The sequence below is a fragment of the Ixodes scapularis genome, unplaced genomic scaffold (genome assembly GCF_016920785.2).
Source record: "Ixodes scapularis isolate PalLabHiFi unplaced genomic scaffold, ASM1692078v2 PGA_scaffold0__279_contigs__length_252992795, whole genome shotgun sequence".
Lineage (NCBI taxonomy): Eukaryota > Metazoa > Arthropoda > Arachnida > Ixodida > Ixodidae > Ixodes > Ixodes scapularis.
In genome coordinates, this window is record NW_024609835.1 from 125,733,989 (window position 1) to 125,752,113 (window position 18,125).

Genomic DNA, 18,125 nt, shown 5'->3' on the forward strand with positions numbered 1-18,125 from the left:
CGAACTCGCCAAATGCACCGAGTGCAGAAGACTGACGCTGCCGCCATCTATGTTGTAGAAAAGGTACCGACTTCAAACCGAAACTAGCGCCTTTCTGTTCGGAGTGATGCGTGGGAATGCGAGAATGCAGTCGGCTACCAACGTTTATTTACAAACGTTGGTCGCTGCAACCTGTAGTTTATAGTTGCAATGACTTCAAGCAGCTAGGCTGCTGTAGAGATAATTACAGACGGCGTAAATTTCCGCAACCAGCTGTCTACAAATTGCAGCTGGTTGCGATCTTTCAATTCTTATAACCGTTTACACTGAAGAAAACTGATGATGCTGTCCGAGCAGAAGCTTGATCCGTTTGAGCATGGTATTATTCGTGAACCACTGAAAGGGTACGGCTTAAGACTATCCTGTTGGAATATCCAGCAAAACTGGGACTTTCGATTTGGATCGTCAGGATTAGATATTAGCCTTGGCGAGGGCGTCGAGAATGAGAGCTTTCTCGAACAAAATACGACGGGGTAAGTTAGCTGACGTAGGTAAATGTTAAACATGATGATGTTGCCCAATCCTCGGATAAAGTCTCCATCTTTAGCTTTCTCTGATGCTCATTGGGCAGTCAGAGGTTTCTGCTGGGGGAGTTTTGTCGACAAATGTTAAATTTTTCACCCGCACACGGATGGTGATAGACATCTCGGGGGCCGCTGTTGCGTTTGTTCTGAGCATTTCTTTACACACTGGTATATTTCAGCGTTTGTGCGGCAACAGAGCGATTTAAAACCTGCAAATAAATCACGGGTTGTCAATTGCTTCCTTCGGGAAATAGCAGACGCTCACAATTCAAGCTCGCGTTTGATTTTATGGCCCGCGGGACGCGATATCTATGAGAAAATCTACTTTTTTTCCCGTTCGGTTCCGCGACACATCGTAGCAGACGAACCCTCGTCGTCTGCTCCCGCTCCTCGCCGGCTCGACCGGAGCGAGGCATGACGGGATTGCATTTTGGCGCACTCCCGATTTTCTCGGTGCAGCGAGTGCATGCACGCGTGGGGTGTCAGCGCTGAAACCACGCTGAAACGAACTCGGAGAGTGCAACCACTCGTGGAGTGCCGGCCGAAACGAACCCGTTCCACGCTGCGAGTGGGCACGCGTGGGCACGATTAGAGCACTATATAGCTCCTACGGAGCAGAGTAGCGCAATCCTTTGAACCCCGTGTTTTGCCGACAACATGGCCGACAGAGCGGCTCGGCGCGAGTCACGTGGTACTCAGGGTTCCAGGAGGCGGCCCGCCCTATGGGAGAATACATGGAGATCATCAACACAACACGGCTGATTAAAAAACGAACGGTAAGTTCACACTTTTCAAAACTAGTCTGCCGTGAAGTTAGTAAAGCACTAAACACTTTATCAAAGTTCTAATAATATCGGATGCGTGCGTAAATTTTGAGAAGGCAATTTCCAAGGCAATGGCGTTTGAAGCAGACGATTTTTGCTCGTAGCGGAGATGGGCTTTTCGGGTTGGCCGGAGCGGGTCACGTGAATGGTGTGACGTCGCCGTGTCGTCTGCTGCATGATGCCGCACAGGCAATTTTTTAAAAAAAGTCACGTCCTTGCGGGGCACAAAACTTAGCGCAAATTATTCTAAAATATACCATTATTATTTCAAAAACGATTGCCGTTCCGTACAACCCCACAATACTGAAGAAACAACGATTTTCTCACGTTTTCTATGCATTTCTGACCGCAGTTGGAACCTCCGGGCGTTCGCCACTAGTTGCCGAGAGGCGGCGTTCTAGATTGCGCTACTCTGCTCCGAAGGAGCTATATAGTGCTCTAGGCACGAGTGCCGTGAAACGAACTCGCTATAAGGTAACGTCGTAACGTCATCATCATGTACTAAAACTTTCGCGTTTATCCCAACCGCCAACGTCACATTCTCACGAAGCTTGAGCTATCTGCGATGCATAGTGTATTTATTTACCCGGCCGAAAAACACGGTCCTCGTTTCTCGGAAACTCCACTTTGTTTCACTACCGCGGAGGATGCTACGGGCAGGGTGTCACGTGTCCTTCCGGTTGGTTGGGCGAAACTAGGCGAAACCAGGCGAAACTACGGAGAGGGCTCGTGTAGCTCGTAAAGTGTATCACGGTCACCGCGGTACATCTTAAACGAAGTATTTTCAGTATAATCATTCCAGTCGGAGCTCGGCGTTCTGACATCCCCGCGCGCTCTCGTTTAGCTGCGAGGTGATGGCAAAGGGACAAAAGCGTTGATTGTCTGCAAACGTCTCCACCTTTCCACCTGCTTTTCTTCTCACCGCTTGAAAATATAGCGTACAGGGTCTCTGGAAGTCAATTCTGATCGGGGGGGCGGGGGTCAAGGCTCACAATCTTGCAGTGCAGATTCCCCCCCTCCGCCCCAACTTTGAAGATCGTACGCGCGGTAAACCGAAATGGAGGAAGCGACCTTTGTTTAGCCGAAATCTTTTCTGAGTAACAAAAAGAGATCTTCAATATCTCTAGCACGCAAGAACGTCTCCTGTCACACCGAACAAAAGTATGAAAATGATTGACGGATGGCAGAAATGCTTTTCGCGTCTAGGCGTCGTGCAGAAACTTCAAGGGGCGCCTCCCATGCTAGGCCAGCTCTGAACCCTCTCCGGCCATTATGGGATCAGTGCACTTAATTGGCACGGTATTGGCATGGCCGAGCTTGAAAGAGCCGATCCCAAGCAAAACTCGTCAAAGAGAGTGTGCAGTCCCTCCAAGGGCATATGCTCCGGACTGCTGTTAGTCGAAGCGCTCTGCCAGAGACCAATTTCCCGCGGCAAGAGGTTGGAGGCTTATCCAGAGCCGGAGGGAGGCCTCCTCCCCTCCATCCTTTCCGATGACAAGGAATGGTAGAAGGTGCCTTTCCTGTCCCCGTCCCGCTGCCAGTGATTAACATGTGACCAATACGCGCGCCTCAAGGCTGGCTCTGAAGAGACGTTTATTCCGCTTCAAGCTTGGAACGCGCGGTAGCATGTTGCTCTGACTACATCAAGGGAGGGTTGTGGCTTCAGCCTTCAGCGTCGGGGGGGCATGACCCCTACGAAAAAAACATGAGGAGGGCGGACGCCCCCCCTGCCCCCCCCCCCCCCGGTTCCGGAGCCCCTGATAGCGTATGAACGCTTGCGACCACTCTTCGCAACCGCAAGCTGACATCGTTGACACGAACTCTGCTCTCTCCAATCTAGAATATCTTCGACTGGATTGTAACAGATGGCGCCATCTTCCACCCAATTCTCGGTTTGAGACATTTGTTCCACACGGTTGCTTCCATTGCCGCCATCACGTCAATTTGGTGTCCATTCACATGTTCATTTGTTTTTGTTGTTTTTTTGTTCGGTTGTGTCAGTTGTGTCTGTCGTCTTCATGTCCCTGACTGGGAAGGCTCACGCTCACACCGTTTGAGCTAAAGCCGGGTGCATGAAAAGTAACCATTCATTAGACGAGTCGTGACTGCAGCGCGTGATTTCACGGGCTCGTACCGGCATGCACGCCTTCTGGAATGTCGGCAGGCCGGCGGAGTCCTCCAGATGACGATCTCTTCTGCTGCTGCGAGTACGAGTCCGAGTTGGGAGAACGCGCCCATTTGTTGGCATGCCTCTGCGATTGCGAGGCTATAGACGAAGTCTTTGAAAGGTGAGGAAATGACTCCGAAAGAGCAAAAAACGTACGCGGAGCGCGAGTTTACGAAACAATGCCTCTCGGATGGCCTTCGGGTAGCCGAGCCGTGACGTAATTGGCGTCCTCTCCGTGGCTGTTTCATTCAACGCTTCCGCAACCACTACACGTTTATTGTCGTGTAGGTTTCCCAATTATTGTGCTAAAGCGCTGTGTCATCGAAGACTGATACTGATTACCAATCCGGGTTAAGCACTGTTGACGCAGAAAAAAAGGTTTGAATCACGACCGGTCGTGGTGCAAAACAGGCGATGTAGTAAAATAATGCATGGAAAGAGTAAAGATGCTCGTGAACTCGTTGCAATAAGTCACGCACAAAAAGAAAATCAAGGGGAAAAAACAGTTGAGATAGAATTGGTTAATCCATAAATCCATTCGGGCATTTCTTGAACATTGACGTCCGTTTGTCTAAAAACATTGCAGGATCGTGACCCGTCGTCCGGTCCCCCCCGTCTACTGGTCCCGGATTTCCAGCACAGTGATGGACCGCATTCGGGTGCCCTGGTTCGGGGGTGCAAGGCGTGTCGAGCCCGACGTCATGTCGGCCGTCGTCTTGCTGCCCACTGTGCTGTTGCTAGCATGCCATAGCTGGACTGTCCTCTTAGTCACATTTTCGCTGCTACCAGTGTGCCTCATTCTCATTCATCGGCGAGCTTCCAAGAACAAGACGAGGACAAGGTACGCTCATTATGCAACTTTAGGCATTAGATATTGACATAATAAGGAAACTGAAGGGTCCGGTGTCGTAGCCTGCTGGATCACCATGCCCATCTCTGCATTTCATCCCATCCAGCTCTCATTTTGTTTATGACGACACCTTGATTTTATTTTAGTGTGTTGAGTTTTTTTTTGGTATCGGAAGGAATTTGAACGTCGAGTGCCATTGAATTCACAATATTTTCCAAGATGAAGTGCATTCGAGTGTACTATCGCGGACAATATGAGCTGAAACAGCGCTCCGGCCTGTGAACGGTACTACCTGCGCCGCCTGTCGCATCGCTCCGCAAACACACCGCACCCTGATGCCGAGATAAATTCTCACTTGCGCTCACTGCGCCGCTGTGCTCTTCCGGCCGTCTGCTAGCGAAAATATTCGCCAATGGAACCACCATCACGATGCATGTGCCGTGTAGCCCAATGTTTCCAGCTAACATGCATTTCAGTGCCTTTCAAGAAAGCGCCGAAGTGTAAAATGCGTTGCCACGCTCGTATCTCCTCGAGGAGCGCTGCCTGACGGAGCTGCCTTGGCCCCCAAAAGGTACCGATCTGAATATCATCGAACACGCCTGGAGGCGCATCAAGGTAGCCATGTCACTGCGTCCCCTCTACCGCGCCACTGCCGACGAATTGTGAGAAGCGGTTAGACGTGAATGGCTTCGGGCCGAGCCAGACTTCGTGACCGCGCTCCATGATTCCTTAGCAGAGAGGATGAGAGCCGTGGTCGCGGGTTAGGGGAGAGTGACGCGGTATTAACTTATTTCATAAGTTTTACTGCGCCTCGGAACCCCCTGAACCGGACTTCTGCTGATTGGAACAAAGCTTGCTACTACGGTTGCGACACAATGTTCCATGCCGTTCACCGGCGCATACTGAACTTCCACTCCGACTATTAATCTTTTGTGTCTGACATTGTCCTCTGCGAATATTCTTTCGATGCAGTTTCATGCTACTTCTCATGACCAATATATGACTGTTGGTCACACTTTAGTAAGACTAGAAAATTTATAAATAAAACACTGGTGTCTTGTCATCAACTTTTCTTGTTTGAAAGAAACACGTGGGCCCGGTAATACTAAGATAATATTCTTGAACATTTTTATTCCAATCAAGGTTACAAAACCTTCGCATTAACATGTATTGTTACCGTTGTTTTTAAACAGCTGTGCTCAATAAAAAATGAAAAAGAAGGAAATACATTGGAGCCGGCCTAAATCCGGTAAAAAGATTTTGGTTAATATTTTACGAGGTCCTACTTTGTAGATGCACCTAATCAGATAAAAACAACTTGCAACGTAATTTGATGGGACTTTGAAAAACGATAATCGCAGCTGCAATTTAAGATAGCACAACATTTTTTCTTCCCCAGTCAGCGTTTCTTCTACTTCATTCTACGCGATGGAATGAAGTAAATCAATTGCACAAAAAAAAAGGACGGCAACTGTAATCTTCTGCCCCCCCCCCCCCCCCCCTTCTTCTCCCCCCCTCAGCCCCTGCCGCCCTACCGCACACACGCACGCTGTCGCACACGCCGTCTCGCTAGCAGACTGCCGGAAGAGCGCAGCGGCGCAGTGAGCGCAAGTGTTAATTTATCTCGGCCTCAGTGTGCGCCGTGTGTGCGGAGCAAGGCGACAGGCGGCGCAGGTAGTACCGTGCGCCGGCCAGAGCGCTGTTTCAGCTCATATTGTCCGCGATAGTACTATAGAGCTTGGTTCACACACTTTTGTTTGACTGTGAGAAACAGCGCTAAGACTCCTTGCGTTCCACTGCGACGCATTGTGCGAAGTTAAACCTAGGTGCTTCTAGTGTGCAAGTAGCACTTGAACGCTTTCAGTTCTGAACTAGACTGAAAGTTTTGAAGTATTTGCCAGATCAAACCTACACGCTATATGTGAGAACTGGCCGCTTATAACCTTCTAATAATTGTTTGAAGCCCACAGTGAAAGAATGTTGCATCCAAAAATTGGGAAGTATGAACACACTGAAATTGTTTCATGGCCACCTGAGAGATGGTGTCAGTGTGTTCTGTCAACGTAAGTAGGTGCAACAGGTCGTAGCACAGTTTATCACAACCAAACGCAAGTGTGCGAATGAGTCTTAACTTGTCACGTCTCCTTTTGTGAGGCGAGCATCTTGTCTAAGCTCCTCTTGGGTATCGCACCAAAAATTAGCTCCCTCCCACTTTTCAGCCAACTTAGTGTTTCTGGTTAGCAGTGGCGGTCTTAATGGGGTGGGCGAAGGGGGCGATTGCCTCCTCCAAAATCTCGTTGCTTTTTTTATTTTTTTTATTATGCATATGTTTAAAGATAGCGGGAGCACTCTTGTTAACTGGAAGTGTCCAGTTGACTTCGACAATGCACACCTGCCACACCGCACAGATTATTTCAAGTTATGTCCTCTCTTTAGAGGAGAATGTTAGCCGTCACTTTGAGGCCTTTTTGGTTTAGTTGGCACCATGTGACACGGCGGCGACGTAATCTCGTAGGCCCTGTTTTAAATTACCTCCCCCCCCCATACCAATATCTGGAACTTGCCCCCCCTACAACCAATGTCTCGGGCTGCCTTTGGTGGTTGGTGGGCTATAATTACGGTCCCGTGTTTTTAGATAAATCCGAAGAACACTCGCCAGTAAATTTTCTGTCAATTCGGATTTGTTTTACCAGTAAACTTTATAAGAGCACGTGGTCCTGAGGAGATGCCACTTCAGTTTCCTTTGGAATCTCGTACTGACAAAACGGGTTTGCCTTTTAGCTTCTCGAGGTTTGCTTCAGGACAATGGGTCATAACACTCACTTTATTTATTTTGTTTTTGAATTTTAAGAAATTGGGAATACAGTAAAATCAACATTTAATTTCAAAGAATTGGGAATCGAGCAAAAAATAAACCCCAAAATTTAAGTGAAAAAAAAAAAAAAAAAATTTTATACACAGGTCTAAATTTCATGATAAACATGGAAACCCTAGCTATAATTAGGGTGTGTACTTTCCGGTGTTTATTTGTGAGAAAAATCGGCGGATGTTTTTCGGTGTTTATTTATTTTCAAAACACCGGTGTATTTCGGTGGAACGTCTCACGACGAGGCTAAAATCGGTGATTATCGGTGAAAAAAAAAGCGTTTGATCACAGACAGAGCTATTTCTCACACTTGGTTATTATAGTAGATGCAAGCATACTTTCATGCTTGCATTTACACGCAAGGAACGTGCTGCCGTCATGGCAGCACGTTCTTTGCGGTTCGCAACCCGCAATTATGAAAACGCACGCTCTTGTACGACACGGACGTTGGCATTGCCTTCCAGGAACCACAGCAACCTCTGAATACATGGCTTGCACCGACATCACTTGGCCAGACACAATGAGTAAAAGGCACGTGAGAGCCTATTCTCCACTGCGTTAATTTTTCCCCAGAAGGGGGCTATCGGAGACACAATGGGGGAAAGGCGTATGAGAGCTTAGCTTCCACTGCGTTCAATAGACGCTTTTGACCCCCAGAAAGGAGGGCGGACTGACGCCACCTGCAAGCCATGTATAAACACTGGAAGAATGCAGGATCCACGAGATAACACGTTTGACGAACCCCTACGGGGAAAGGGTTTCGCTAGGTCGGAAACTAGCAACGGCCGATGTTTTTCGGTTCTAACCAGGGCGAACATGTCCAACCACCGGTGTTTTTCGGTTTTAACCGATTTTATGTTTTCGTCACCGACGGATGTTTATCGGTGTTTTTCGGTTAAAACCGGAAAATGCACACCCTAGCTATAATGTATTAGCAAAGTAAACAAAAGGAGGCACCAACGGTGTTTGACCTTGTGAAGCCGATCTTTGTTCAGGAGATTTGAAACATCAATACTGATCCATAGTTCAAAAGCCACAAGCTTCTCCTTTAGCCTGATACTGGGCGCTGAAACACAGACTGAGGGAAACAGCGCCAAACGTCCTCCATACTTTTGGCGCTGTTTCCCTTTTCCTAACTACGCATAACCAACTCGCCCAATTTTCAGCGGAGCCTGTCGGGCTGCGCATGGACAGCACGTGGTTTGTTGACTGACAACAATCGCAGATTCCTCGACGACCACCAGCAGAGAGTGTGTGTGGCTGTCCAGACCCACGGGACGAGCGCGCTTTGAATCTCTGTCCAGGGACGCAAGTGAAGGAAAGCTTCCCCCTGACAAGACAAAAAAAAATGTGTCAAAGCAGACTGGAACCAGAGGAAAATCTCCACTTCTGGTACATCAAGTGCTGCGACTGTGCAGAGAACATGTCCTAGTTCAACAGTCTGTTAATGTGACGCTTGGCATTTTGCCTGGTCACTTTCCAGCGAGTCTTCAGCCTCATTGTTTCCCCCAGGTTCTTCCTGTCGTGGACGGTCACGTCGCTGGTGCTGCTGCTCGGGGTGTTCCACCTGGAGGTGGTCCCTTACCTGGAGATCCTCTATTCTGAGAACTTCTTCCTTATGACCATGGTCACCTTCACCTGCATCTGCGGCTACCTGGTGCACAGCAATCCCGGCTATGTGGGTCCGGTCGCCGCCGAGATGGTCAAGTCCAGCAACGCTGCGGCCTCCTGCAGCGTGGATTTTGCCTACGGCGAAGGCGACACGTGCACGGTGTGCCAGTTGGTAAAGCCGCCCAGGTGCAGCCACTGCCATTTCTGCGGCCACTGCGTCCTCAAGAGGGACCACCACTGCGTCTGGTGCGTGGCTGCATGTGCTCGATTTCTTTGACAGTGGTCTTGTGTGCTGGGAAGTTGGTGCTCGAAATATCTGGTGTCGGGAATGGACGACGTGGGGCCTTCGCTCGTTAGGAAAAAAATTGTTTAATAACCAAATGAAACCAGAGGCTAGCTTGTATAATAAGCTAAAAATAGTTGTTATACTCTAAATTGCTCGTTCAGTGTGCAAATTGCAGAGTTCTCTCATTCTCAACGTATTTGCAAGCAGAGTTAAACCGAGTGAGAGTGCTGGAGGCGTTCGCCGCTAGCCACCAAAAGACTGCGCTCAAGTTTACGTTACTCTGCTCCCTGCGATTGCATACACAATGTCTCTAGTTTTGCTAAACCTCAACTTTGGCTGCAGTTTTCGCTAGGGGAGTGGACGGCCCTGATCACGGACAAACGGCGCTGTTTCTGCTCAGGCTCGACACGTGCGTTGGGGAGAGGAACCACAGGGCCTTCATCCTGGGCCTGGCTGGTCTGGTGGTGTCCCTCCTGTACGGGTCCAACCTGACCTTGACCACGGTGTGCCGCCCGAGGACCCTCTGGGGCACTGTGCTCGTACCAGAGAGCTGCTCGGAGGTCTACGAGGACATCCAGTGAGTGCTTTCTCTCGGCTGCCGTATCTCTCACAAATCTGTCTTAAAAGCTGGAAAGTATTAAAAAACTAGCTGTTCGGTTTATTTTTATTATTTTTGTTACATCATTCACCGAGTTGGTTGAAAGAGCTCAGCTTCAGGCAAGCTTTTTGAGCCAGCTAAAATTGGTAGCTTGAGTGCCGGTTCACTCATACATTGCAGCACTAAATCAACACTAGGAACAGCACTGATCCAGTGCTGTATCATTGGCGAGGATATCAAACTATATATCTTTCCAAAAAACGCTCCTAGGCTGCCGTCATGTTGCTGATGCTTATACGGCTGGTGCGACTCTCGCGCCCTCTACCAGCTAGAAATTTTATGCCACTCTCTTGGACTGTGAAGAGCCGCTCAGTGCGGTTCTCTACCTATGTTTTTGCGGTTTTGCATTGGACGTTTTCTAACCCCTCTTGAAAGTTCCCACTTAATATTTTTTTATGCGTGCTGCGTACCTTTCTGTGTTATCTTCCACTGTGAGAAATAAGGCTGGTAAGTGCCTGCCATTCAAGCTTTTCTGCTCGACTTTCACGGGAAATGGAGGAGCTAAAGGACGTCGAACGGCCCTTGACGCGATTTTGCAAATATTGTTCTCCCCCTCCCAGAGATAATCCACGTAGAATCCTCAGTAATCTCCAAAAATAGTTGTCCGGGTCGGGGTGGGAAACAGGTCAGTTGCGTTCGTTCCTTGCCTTGGTGCTGTTGGGAAAAAAGGAAGCTCTCGCCAAAACGTGCCCCAAAACGAAGTCAGCTTGGATTCCGTCCGATCGTCAGGATGTGACTGTCATCGACTGCGACTGTGTTATTTGAGATCTTTCTCAAATAAATTTGTTTAGGATAACGCTGCATCGTGTGGTACGTACAATATATTGTGCGAATGTCAACACTTGCTCAATTGTATGTCCGTGTCCTGTCAATCGGTAAACACATTATTTGTGAGCGTGAAAAATGCATATATTTCGGCTATTTTCTGTTGTAAATTATTTTCGACAGCTAAGCGCTTTGTCATTTGACATGCGGCGCCGCCAAAACTTATCGTAAAAAACTGAAACAATAAAACTAGAACTATACATTCCAGTTGCACTCGTTCTGTCGCGCGCATACCCAACAAAAATAGTTTATAGGTTTTTTATTGCTCTTTGTTTTTTTTTGTTTTTTTTTCAAATGTGGTACAATGCTTTCTCAATGACCTCGGAGAAGTACATGCACCATGAAACACAAAATACAGCGGGAAAAAAAAGTGAATAATATAGTTGCAACTTTAACCACCGTGGCAATAATTTTGTGAGATTCAGTGAGCTTATGGACCTTTTCATCCTCTGTCGCATGGGTGCTGCCATTTTGAAATCGCGTGACGCAGCCGCCATAAAGTGGCTTCAACTTGTCGCTTCTCACTCCCCTCCACGCCTTGAAGGCGTTGTATTCTTGTTTTACGTAGCTTTTTACCTCAGTTTTTTTGCCTTGCTTTGTGAAATGTTGTTTGATACTTATTTTTACTACCTAACTGCGTGCCACCATTATGTGCACAACTTGTGCACTTGGTTTTATAACACATTTTGACTATTTTCACCCTTGGCGTACCGGATACACGTGAGGAAAGGAATCAGCGTTAGCACTGGTGCACTTTGAGTATGTAGACGACTCTAAGACACACGAGAATTGAGATGCCAATTATTTATGACAGCTCAAATTTGCTTAAGTGATAGTGGCTAAGGGATAGTGGTGCAATAAGAAATGCAAGGTATATTTATGATCACACATTTATGATCTTAAAGAAGACAAATATAGTCAACGCAAAAAGCCACTGTGTGTGTTTCTTGAAAGCATTGTAGGTACTCTGCCTTCATAACAAATCTAAAAGTTATTTTTTATTATATGGGGAATCATGTTTGTGGTATAAAGATTCGCTTGATCTGTTTATTTATGAATTTAAAGAAACTATAGACTGTGCTCGGTCGCGTGTCTGCAGTGATTCAATGTTTTAAATATATTCGATTAATTTATTTAGACACAAAGGGGTGGGCTCCTCTGGTGAGAAACGTGTCAAAGACAGCTTGTGAGTGCCTGACAAAAGCACCGGAGGCACGCAACATGTGACGCTGAAGAGAGGCCATCTGCATGGGAATAACTCGAGTGCAGCGTTGTCGATGCCGGATTTACTCTCGACGCCGCTGAAAGTGAAAACCGTATCTGTTGAAACAAACAAAGATCTGTCTACACAAATCCATGAAGTGGTGCCTCGCATTTGACTTGAGCCAAGCTTGCTGGAGGTCAATTCTTTTTTGTGCCATTTAATTTTATTTTGCAAATTATACGGAAGACAGACATCAGACTTCAATTGACAGGTTGGTCCCTTATCTCTCATTCTCAGTACGTTGTAAGGAAATGTCCGTATTGGCCTTGAGATTGACATAGAGGTGGCGCTACTGCTGTGCTGTCATTATCATTACAACAGGGATAGAAGCATGGCCGCCCCATAGGCTATCCACGTTCGCATGCAAGACGGTGTAGATTTTTGCATTTATTTTGTTTCATAGTATCGGTAGGAAAATGATTTTAGTGGAAAATGACGCGGTACTGTTCGGTGCTTCAGTGGAGATTGAATAGTGTTACCAGTGTACGGCCTAAATATAAATAATTGCTCGTGTGGATGCGTCGTTTGCTCTAGGCAGACCAGAGCAGACGTAAGGAAGCATGTATTACCACAACGGAGGCCTGTCTCTGGGTAAATTGCCCTATTTATGTTAAATATTTGTTTCTTTTAAAGGAGATGTATCGGTTCACCAGCGTGGGAATTCAACAAAACAATGAATTCAACCCGGATAACTTAATACTGGTTCTGTGGGCTGTGAAATCGTAGCGATCAGTTGGGCTAATGTTTTAATCAAGCCACAGCTCTGATCAACATTCAGCGTTTTATGAAAGTTAAGGTTTGTGCGAGATAACTAAAATATGGGGAACGGCGGTTGTATGCGAACCACTACACTAAGATTATGGAAGGTTTCGACTTTATAATAATCACTTTGCTGAATTTTCACGTGAAACGATACAGTAGAACCTCGATTTAACGAAACCCGGTTTTACGAATTTCCCTATTTAACGAACGAATTCGGATTCCCCGCGCAGCCTATGCACGAGGTATCCCTTCCTTGATTTTACGAAGTTCCCAATGTAACGAAATAATTAGCGGGTCCCGGTGACTTGTTAAATCGAGGTTCAACTGTACAACACAACCTTTAGTAGGAAGAAACGACAACAAAAACAACCGTTTATTGAGGAAAGCTCAGCTGAGCCGGAAACGGGCTTGTGTCATCAAGATCCATGCTTCTAAACGTGCGCCTGTAACAGATGATGCATGGCGCACGGTGGTGACACGGTTTGATCTCGAGGCAAATAAGAAATAGTTTCCTGTTGGGTACTTCATTTCTTTAAAGAAACCAATGGAGAAACTATCGCTTCTTTTTTACACTCCATGTGTCATTAAAGGGAAGTTTCCCGGTCGGCAATTTTCACAAAACGTTGGTGTCCTCGAAGACCGAACAGTGGGCACTAAACTTCCGAGTTCATCTGTTCTCTGTGATTCAGCACATTTTTAGTCAGGTCTTCAACCTGCTTTTTCACTGTGCCTCCATTCACTATAGTAAGTTACAGGTTAAGAAGGTAGCGGCAAATGCCCCTCGAAGGGAATCATATATCCCTCCGCCACCTTTGCATCCAATAGCGTCCCATCGTTTCCGTGACGTCGCGGCCAATGCGCGAGGAGGGTCTTACTTTTCTGTACATATTTGCTTTATCTTTCGACTTTGACTTAGCATTGTGGAATCCATGAGCGGGAGATTAGAGTTTTCCCCCTCCGATAAAAACAAATTTGACTTTCAGGGATTAGGTTCCCCCTTCAATGGTTACAAAAGCTCTTTCAGGGGCTCGGTTCCCCCTCCGATGAATACAAAGGTCGCTTTCTTAAAAAGTGGGGGTCGAAGACAAGGTGGCACCACTCTGTGGTTATTATCCATCCATTGAAGCGGAACAAGGAGCGTTTCCAGTGAACTCTTCTTTCGACTGCGGAGGGATTTGAAACGGGCGCATCACGCTTGTGGGAGGAGCTTCTCCTACCTTCTTGACTTGTAACCAACTATAGTCTCTCCATTAGGTAGTTTATTTTTATGGAAATTAGTATCGGCGGGTACGTCCAGTGCGGCCGTAGACATCGCTGACCCTCCCTTGGCATCATTTCAGTTGTTTCACCACCGAACTTTGCCGAACGAAGATCGGATGAAGGTGTTCGTAAAAGCATCCACAATTTAGGTTTGTAACTGTCATGGTTCTCAAGGTGGCCCATTACCACTGTATAATTGTTTCTGAACCACAAGGGATACATTGATATCACGTAACTAAGCGAAAACGACTTAACACATCAACACAGCCTCGAGTCCCCTGAAACCGAAACCAACCAAATTGAAGCCACCTTATGGCGCCATGTGTGTCAGCGCCTTCTGTCCACTGGTCAGGTAATTACTGAGATGAAAAGGTCTATTGCTGTAGATAGGTAGTATCATTTTCTCAATATGGGAACTCCAACCAAAAGTTTTTTTCAAATAACATACATGCCAAAAAACTTTAACATTGTTATGCACTCAATTTTTTGTCCTTCAAAAGTAATATTTATGTAATGTAGGACAGGTTTATGTTTTGATCTAAAGAACATAAATTTTTTTTTACGAGTGTTGAGGTTAGGTTGAATATATTATAACCAAGAAGGTAAATCATTAAGCCAGTTGTTCTAAACTTGCTCAAGATATAGTATTCCCGGCTTGTCATGGCATTGCCATTTTTTTAATTTTTGTAACCAATCCTACAATACCTCCTGCACTGGAGCTGGTGGTATGCTCAAATAAATGATAAATAAAAATGCCCGCCTTAGGGCTTCTTGTTGACACATACCTCTACAAATCTACAAATTTCAAAAGGTGAATTAAAGGAAACCTAAAGTGGCTTTTGCATTTAAGAAAGCTGGGAGAGTCTTGTTTCATAGGTATATACCATAAAAATAATGCATATAAAGTTGTATTTTCGATGTTACGAATAAAGTGTTCGAGCCTTCCCCTTATGGCCAGTTCACACATACATCGCTGTGGCTGATCAATACTAGGAACAGCATTAATGCAGTGCTGACTTGAATGTAACTTAGCATTGACGCAGCACCATACCAGTGCTGTATCACTATAGTGTAGCCTGAAGTTAACACTGCATCAACGAGGTGCTGAGGTAGCACTGTGGTGTGTGTGTGAGCAGGCCCTTAAAGGGGCACTAACGTGGATCTTGAGTTTGTCTTTTTATGGCAATGTCTGTCTGCACCCTAAGCATCCTAACACAAATCCAAAATTACAGTGCCTAATGCATAGTCTTTTTTCCTATTAAAAATGTAACCAAACAATCTGAAACGCGCCATTGTTGTTGTTATTGTTAATGGGGAAACATTGTTAATGGGGAAAAAAGGCCACTCATAATTGTGATTTGGGGTTTTCTAGGACAGTAGGGAGCACGGGTTAAGTTTGCACCATAAAAAGATGATCTCGGAGACCACATTAGTGCACCTTTAAGAACTGCAAATAGGGAAGACTTAACACCCTTAATTACACCGAAAGATGTAATCATACTGTTCGGATCAACAATGACCTCGGCGTAAATGTGGCTAGTTAGCAATGGCAGAATAAAGCGAATGTTGCTGACTGGGTGGTGCAGTTATTTATTTTTGCTCCACCGCCCCTCACCAGAATAACAAGTTTGGCAGGGGCACAATCTAAAAATAGCCTTTTTAAACTTTTCTTGATTGCACCCCGAAAGTTAGCCCATTCCTTATTTTTGACCGATTCGCTCTCGATTTTGGGTGGGCTACCTCTCGGGATATTGAAGTACTCTCCGGAATTTATCGGTATATACATTAATGTCTCATTAACGTTAATACATGCCCATTGAAATTAATGCCGTGCACATGGACAAAGTTTTTGGGGACGAAATGGGATAACACTTGCATTTATGTCTCGTTATTATAGACAACTCTAATTGTAGACTACATTTCGAGGAACAGAGGTGTCCATATTAACAAGACGTCACTGTACCGAGAACATGGAGACCTACTTATCACCAACCCCTCCCACCTTCGTGCGACGTGTGCACGTACTCTCCCCGTTATGCAAATTTGTCTCGCGCGTGGTGAGCGAGCGCCTGTCTCTTGGTCGTTTCAGCATGTCCCTGTGCTTCGTGTCTGCCGTCTACGCCCTTCTTGTGGCGGTGCCGGTGGCCCTGATGTTGCTGCAGCAGCTCTGGCTGGTGGCCCTGAACACCACCATCTACGAGCTGCGCAGGCACCGCATCGGCACCTACAGTCGGGGAATCTGGACAAACTGCAAGATGTTCTGGTTCCCAGACCGGAGGTAGCATGCAGTCACTGCAGAAACCTGCGTCGGCTACGAGACTTATTTATTGAAGGGGGTATAGAAAGAGGACATGCTGGATGCCCGTGAACTGTTTTTTTTTATTTCCTCAGACTTTCATTCTTTACACCTTTCGTTTTTGTTTGTTCTCCAGAAACTTCAGAGTAGTGTGTACTTGCCCATGGCTTAGAGGTTCTATGGTTTAAAGCAAAGTGCATTTGTAGGAGTGACAAGTTGTTAAGGGAGACAACCTGCAGTAGTTTTATTAATGTTCTTTTTTTATTTTTTTTTATTCCATTTTGTGTTAACATACCTGTTACAAATCGGAGGACACAAAGAAGCACCCACGAGGGGACCAGTATTTTTCTCGGGGTTCTTAAACACCTACAAGATTGACTGTAGTATGAATGGCCCCTGATTGATCAAAATTACTCATAGATGTGGTTCAAAATACCTAAAGCAAATAAATTACAACTAACATAATTATTTTTAGGTATGTACCTCAGCAGTTTGAATTACCTCAAATGAATCGTATTTGCCCGATTCTAATCCACACTTTTTAATAATGAAGTCTGTGCCCTTGCGGAGCATGGTGAGACCCAATCGAAATGTTTTACTAGGGAATACATCCTACTCCACAAAAATTCAATGGCCTTGGCACCTATAGCTTTTGCATAGTTGGAAGAGCTGGACGTGCACAGATTGGAGTTTTCTCCTTTGCATCGGGAGGAGTGGCTGTTGCCATCTATCATTGTGGAAACTTGTCAAGACAGCAATGACACCCGTTTCAGCTGCCTTGCCAAATCTGGTATCTTGGTGTGTTGGCGGCAACCCCTCTCCCTCAGCAAAGCATGACAGCATGGACAGCACGTTGCACGTGCATTCTCTCAGATACTGGGTTTCCCCACTGCCCAGGGAGGATTTGGTGCTGTGGGGACACTCTAGTGCAAATATGACCAGAGTATAATGTATTCTCCTTGTAAAGTATTTGGCCATATGATGAGACACTTGATGTGACTTGTGTTCTGAAGGTGAGTGCAGAGAGGAAATTAGCTTTGCAGACTCAAGTGTGAGGCAGGAAAATGAAGCTGTCTACATTCAAAGCTTGTTGCTTTTTTATATTTATAGTTTCTGAATGCAATATTTAATGTTTAACCACGAGATTTACAAAATTGAATTACCATTTGAACTTTTTTGCAGATTTTAAGCTCGTTATAATAGACCTTGATTTACAGTCTAAGCTCGTTATAATAGACCTTGATTTTGACCAAGATTTCGGTCTGTTGTAAGAGGAGTATCTTGTATGGCAGATATGAAGTTGTGTAAATGGTATGTAGAGGAAAACCAACCGAACTTCACAAATCGGTAGGTTATATCCAAATGTCTGTTGTAACCAGGTCTTTTGTAATGAGCTAAGACTAACTTGAAGCCGATGGTGGTGCATGATGAATAAGTAGTCCATCATAGTTTTTTTTTGTATATAATTGTGTGCTTGTGCTGCAAATGGAACGCATATGACTTTGTATGTACAGTGCCCACCAAACTTACAAAACATGCAAATTGTGTCTTTTCTTATGGGAGTGTTATCCTGGCGGCTGCCAGGCAATGGTTTTGTGATGTACCCCTCGACAAATCATCCCGTGCTCCGTATAAGCTTGGTGAGCTCTGTACATACAAGTGCAACACTTTTAATGCAACAAATGATTGGCTTTCTTTTTTTCCTTTTTTTTTTTTCAAACCGAAAAGTTGTAATTGAAATTTTTTGTGTGGTGGAAAGTTCTTGTTTGGGACATTTACCCAAGCTGTAAATTTTGGTGCCTTCCAAATAATGTTTAAAATTAAAGCGCAAAAAAAAAAAATGAAAGCTGTTTACAACTCCCTGTAACGCCGAATTAGAGCGCAGCTCTTGAG

At 45.8% G+C, this 18,125-nt stretch overlaps 1 protein-coding gene across 1 annotated transcript; it reads left to right on the top strand.

Moving 5' to 3' along the window:
- The first annotated feature begins 3,328 nt into the window (after window positions 1-3,328).
- Window positions 3,329-18,125, top strand: LOC8026858 (palmitoyltransferase ZDHHC23-B). Its single transcript, XM_029970644.4, has 5 exons — window positions 3,329-3,675; window positions 4,141-4,395; window positions 8,783-9,127; window positions 9,568-9,744; window positions 16,026-18,125. The coding sequence occupies exons 1-5, from the start codon at window positions 3,542-3,544 to the stop codon at window positions 16,216-16,218; spliced, it is 1,104 nt and encodes a 367-aa protein (XP_029826504.2). The 5' UTR covers window positions 3,329-3,541; the 3' UTR covers window positions 16,219-18,125.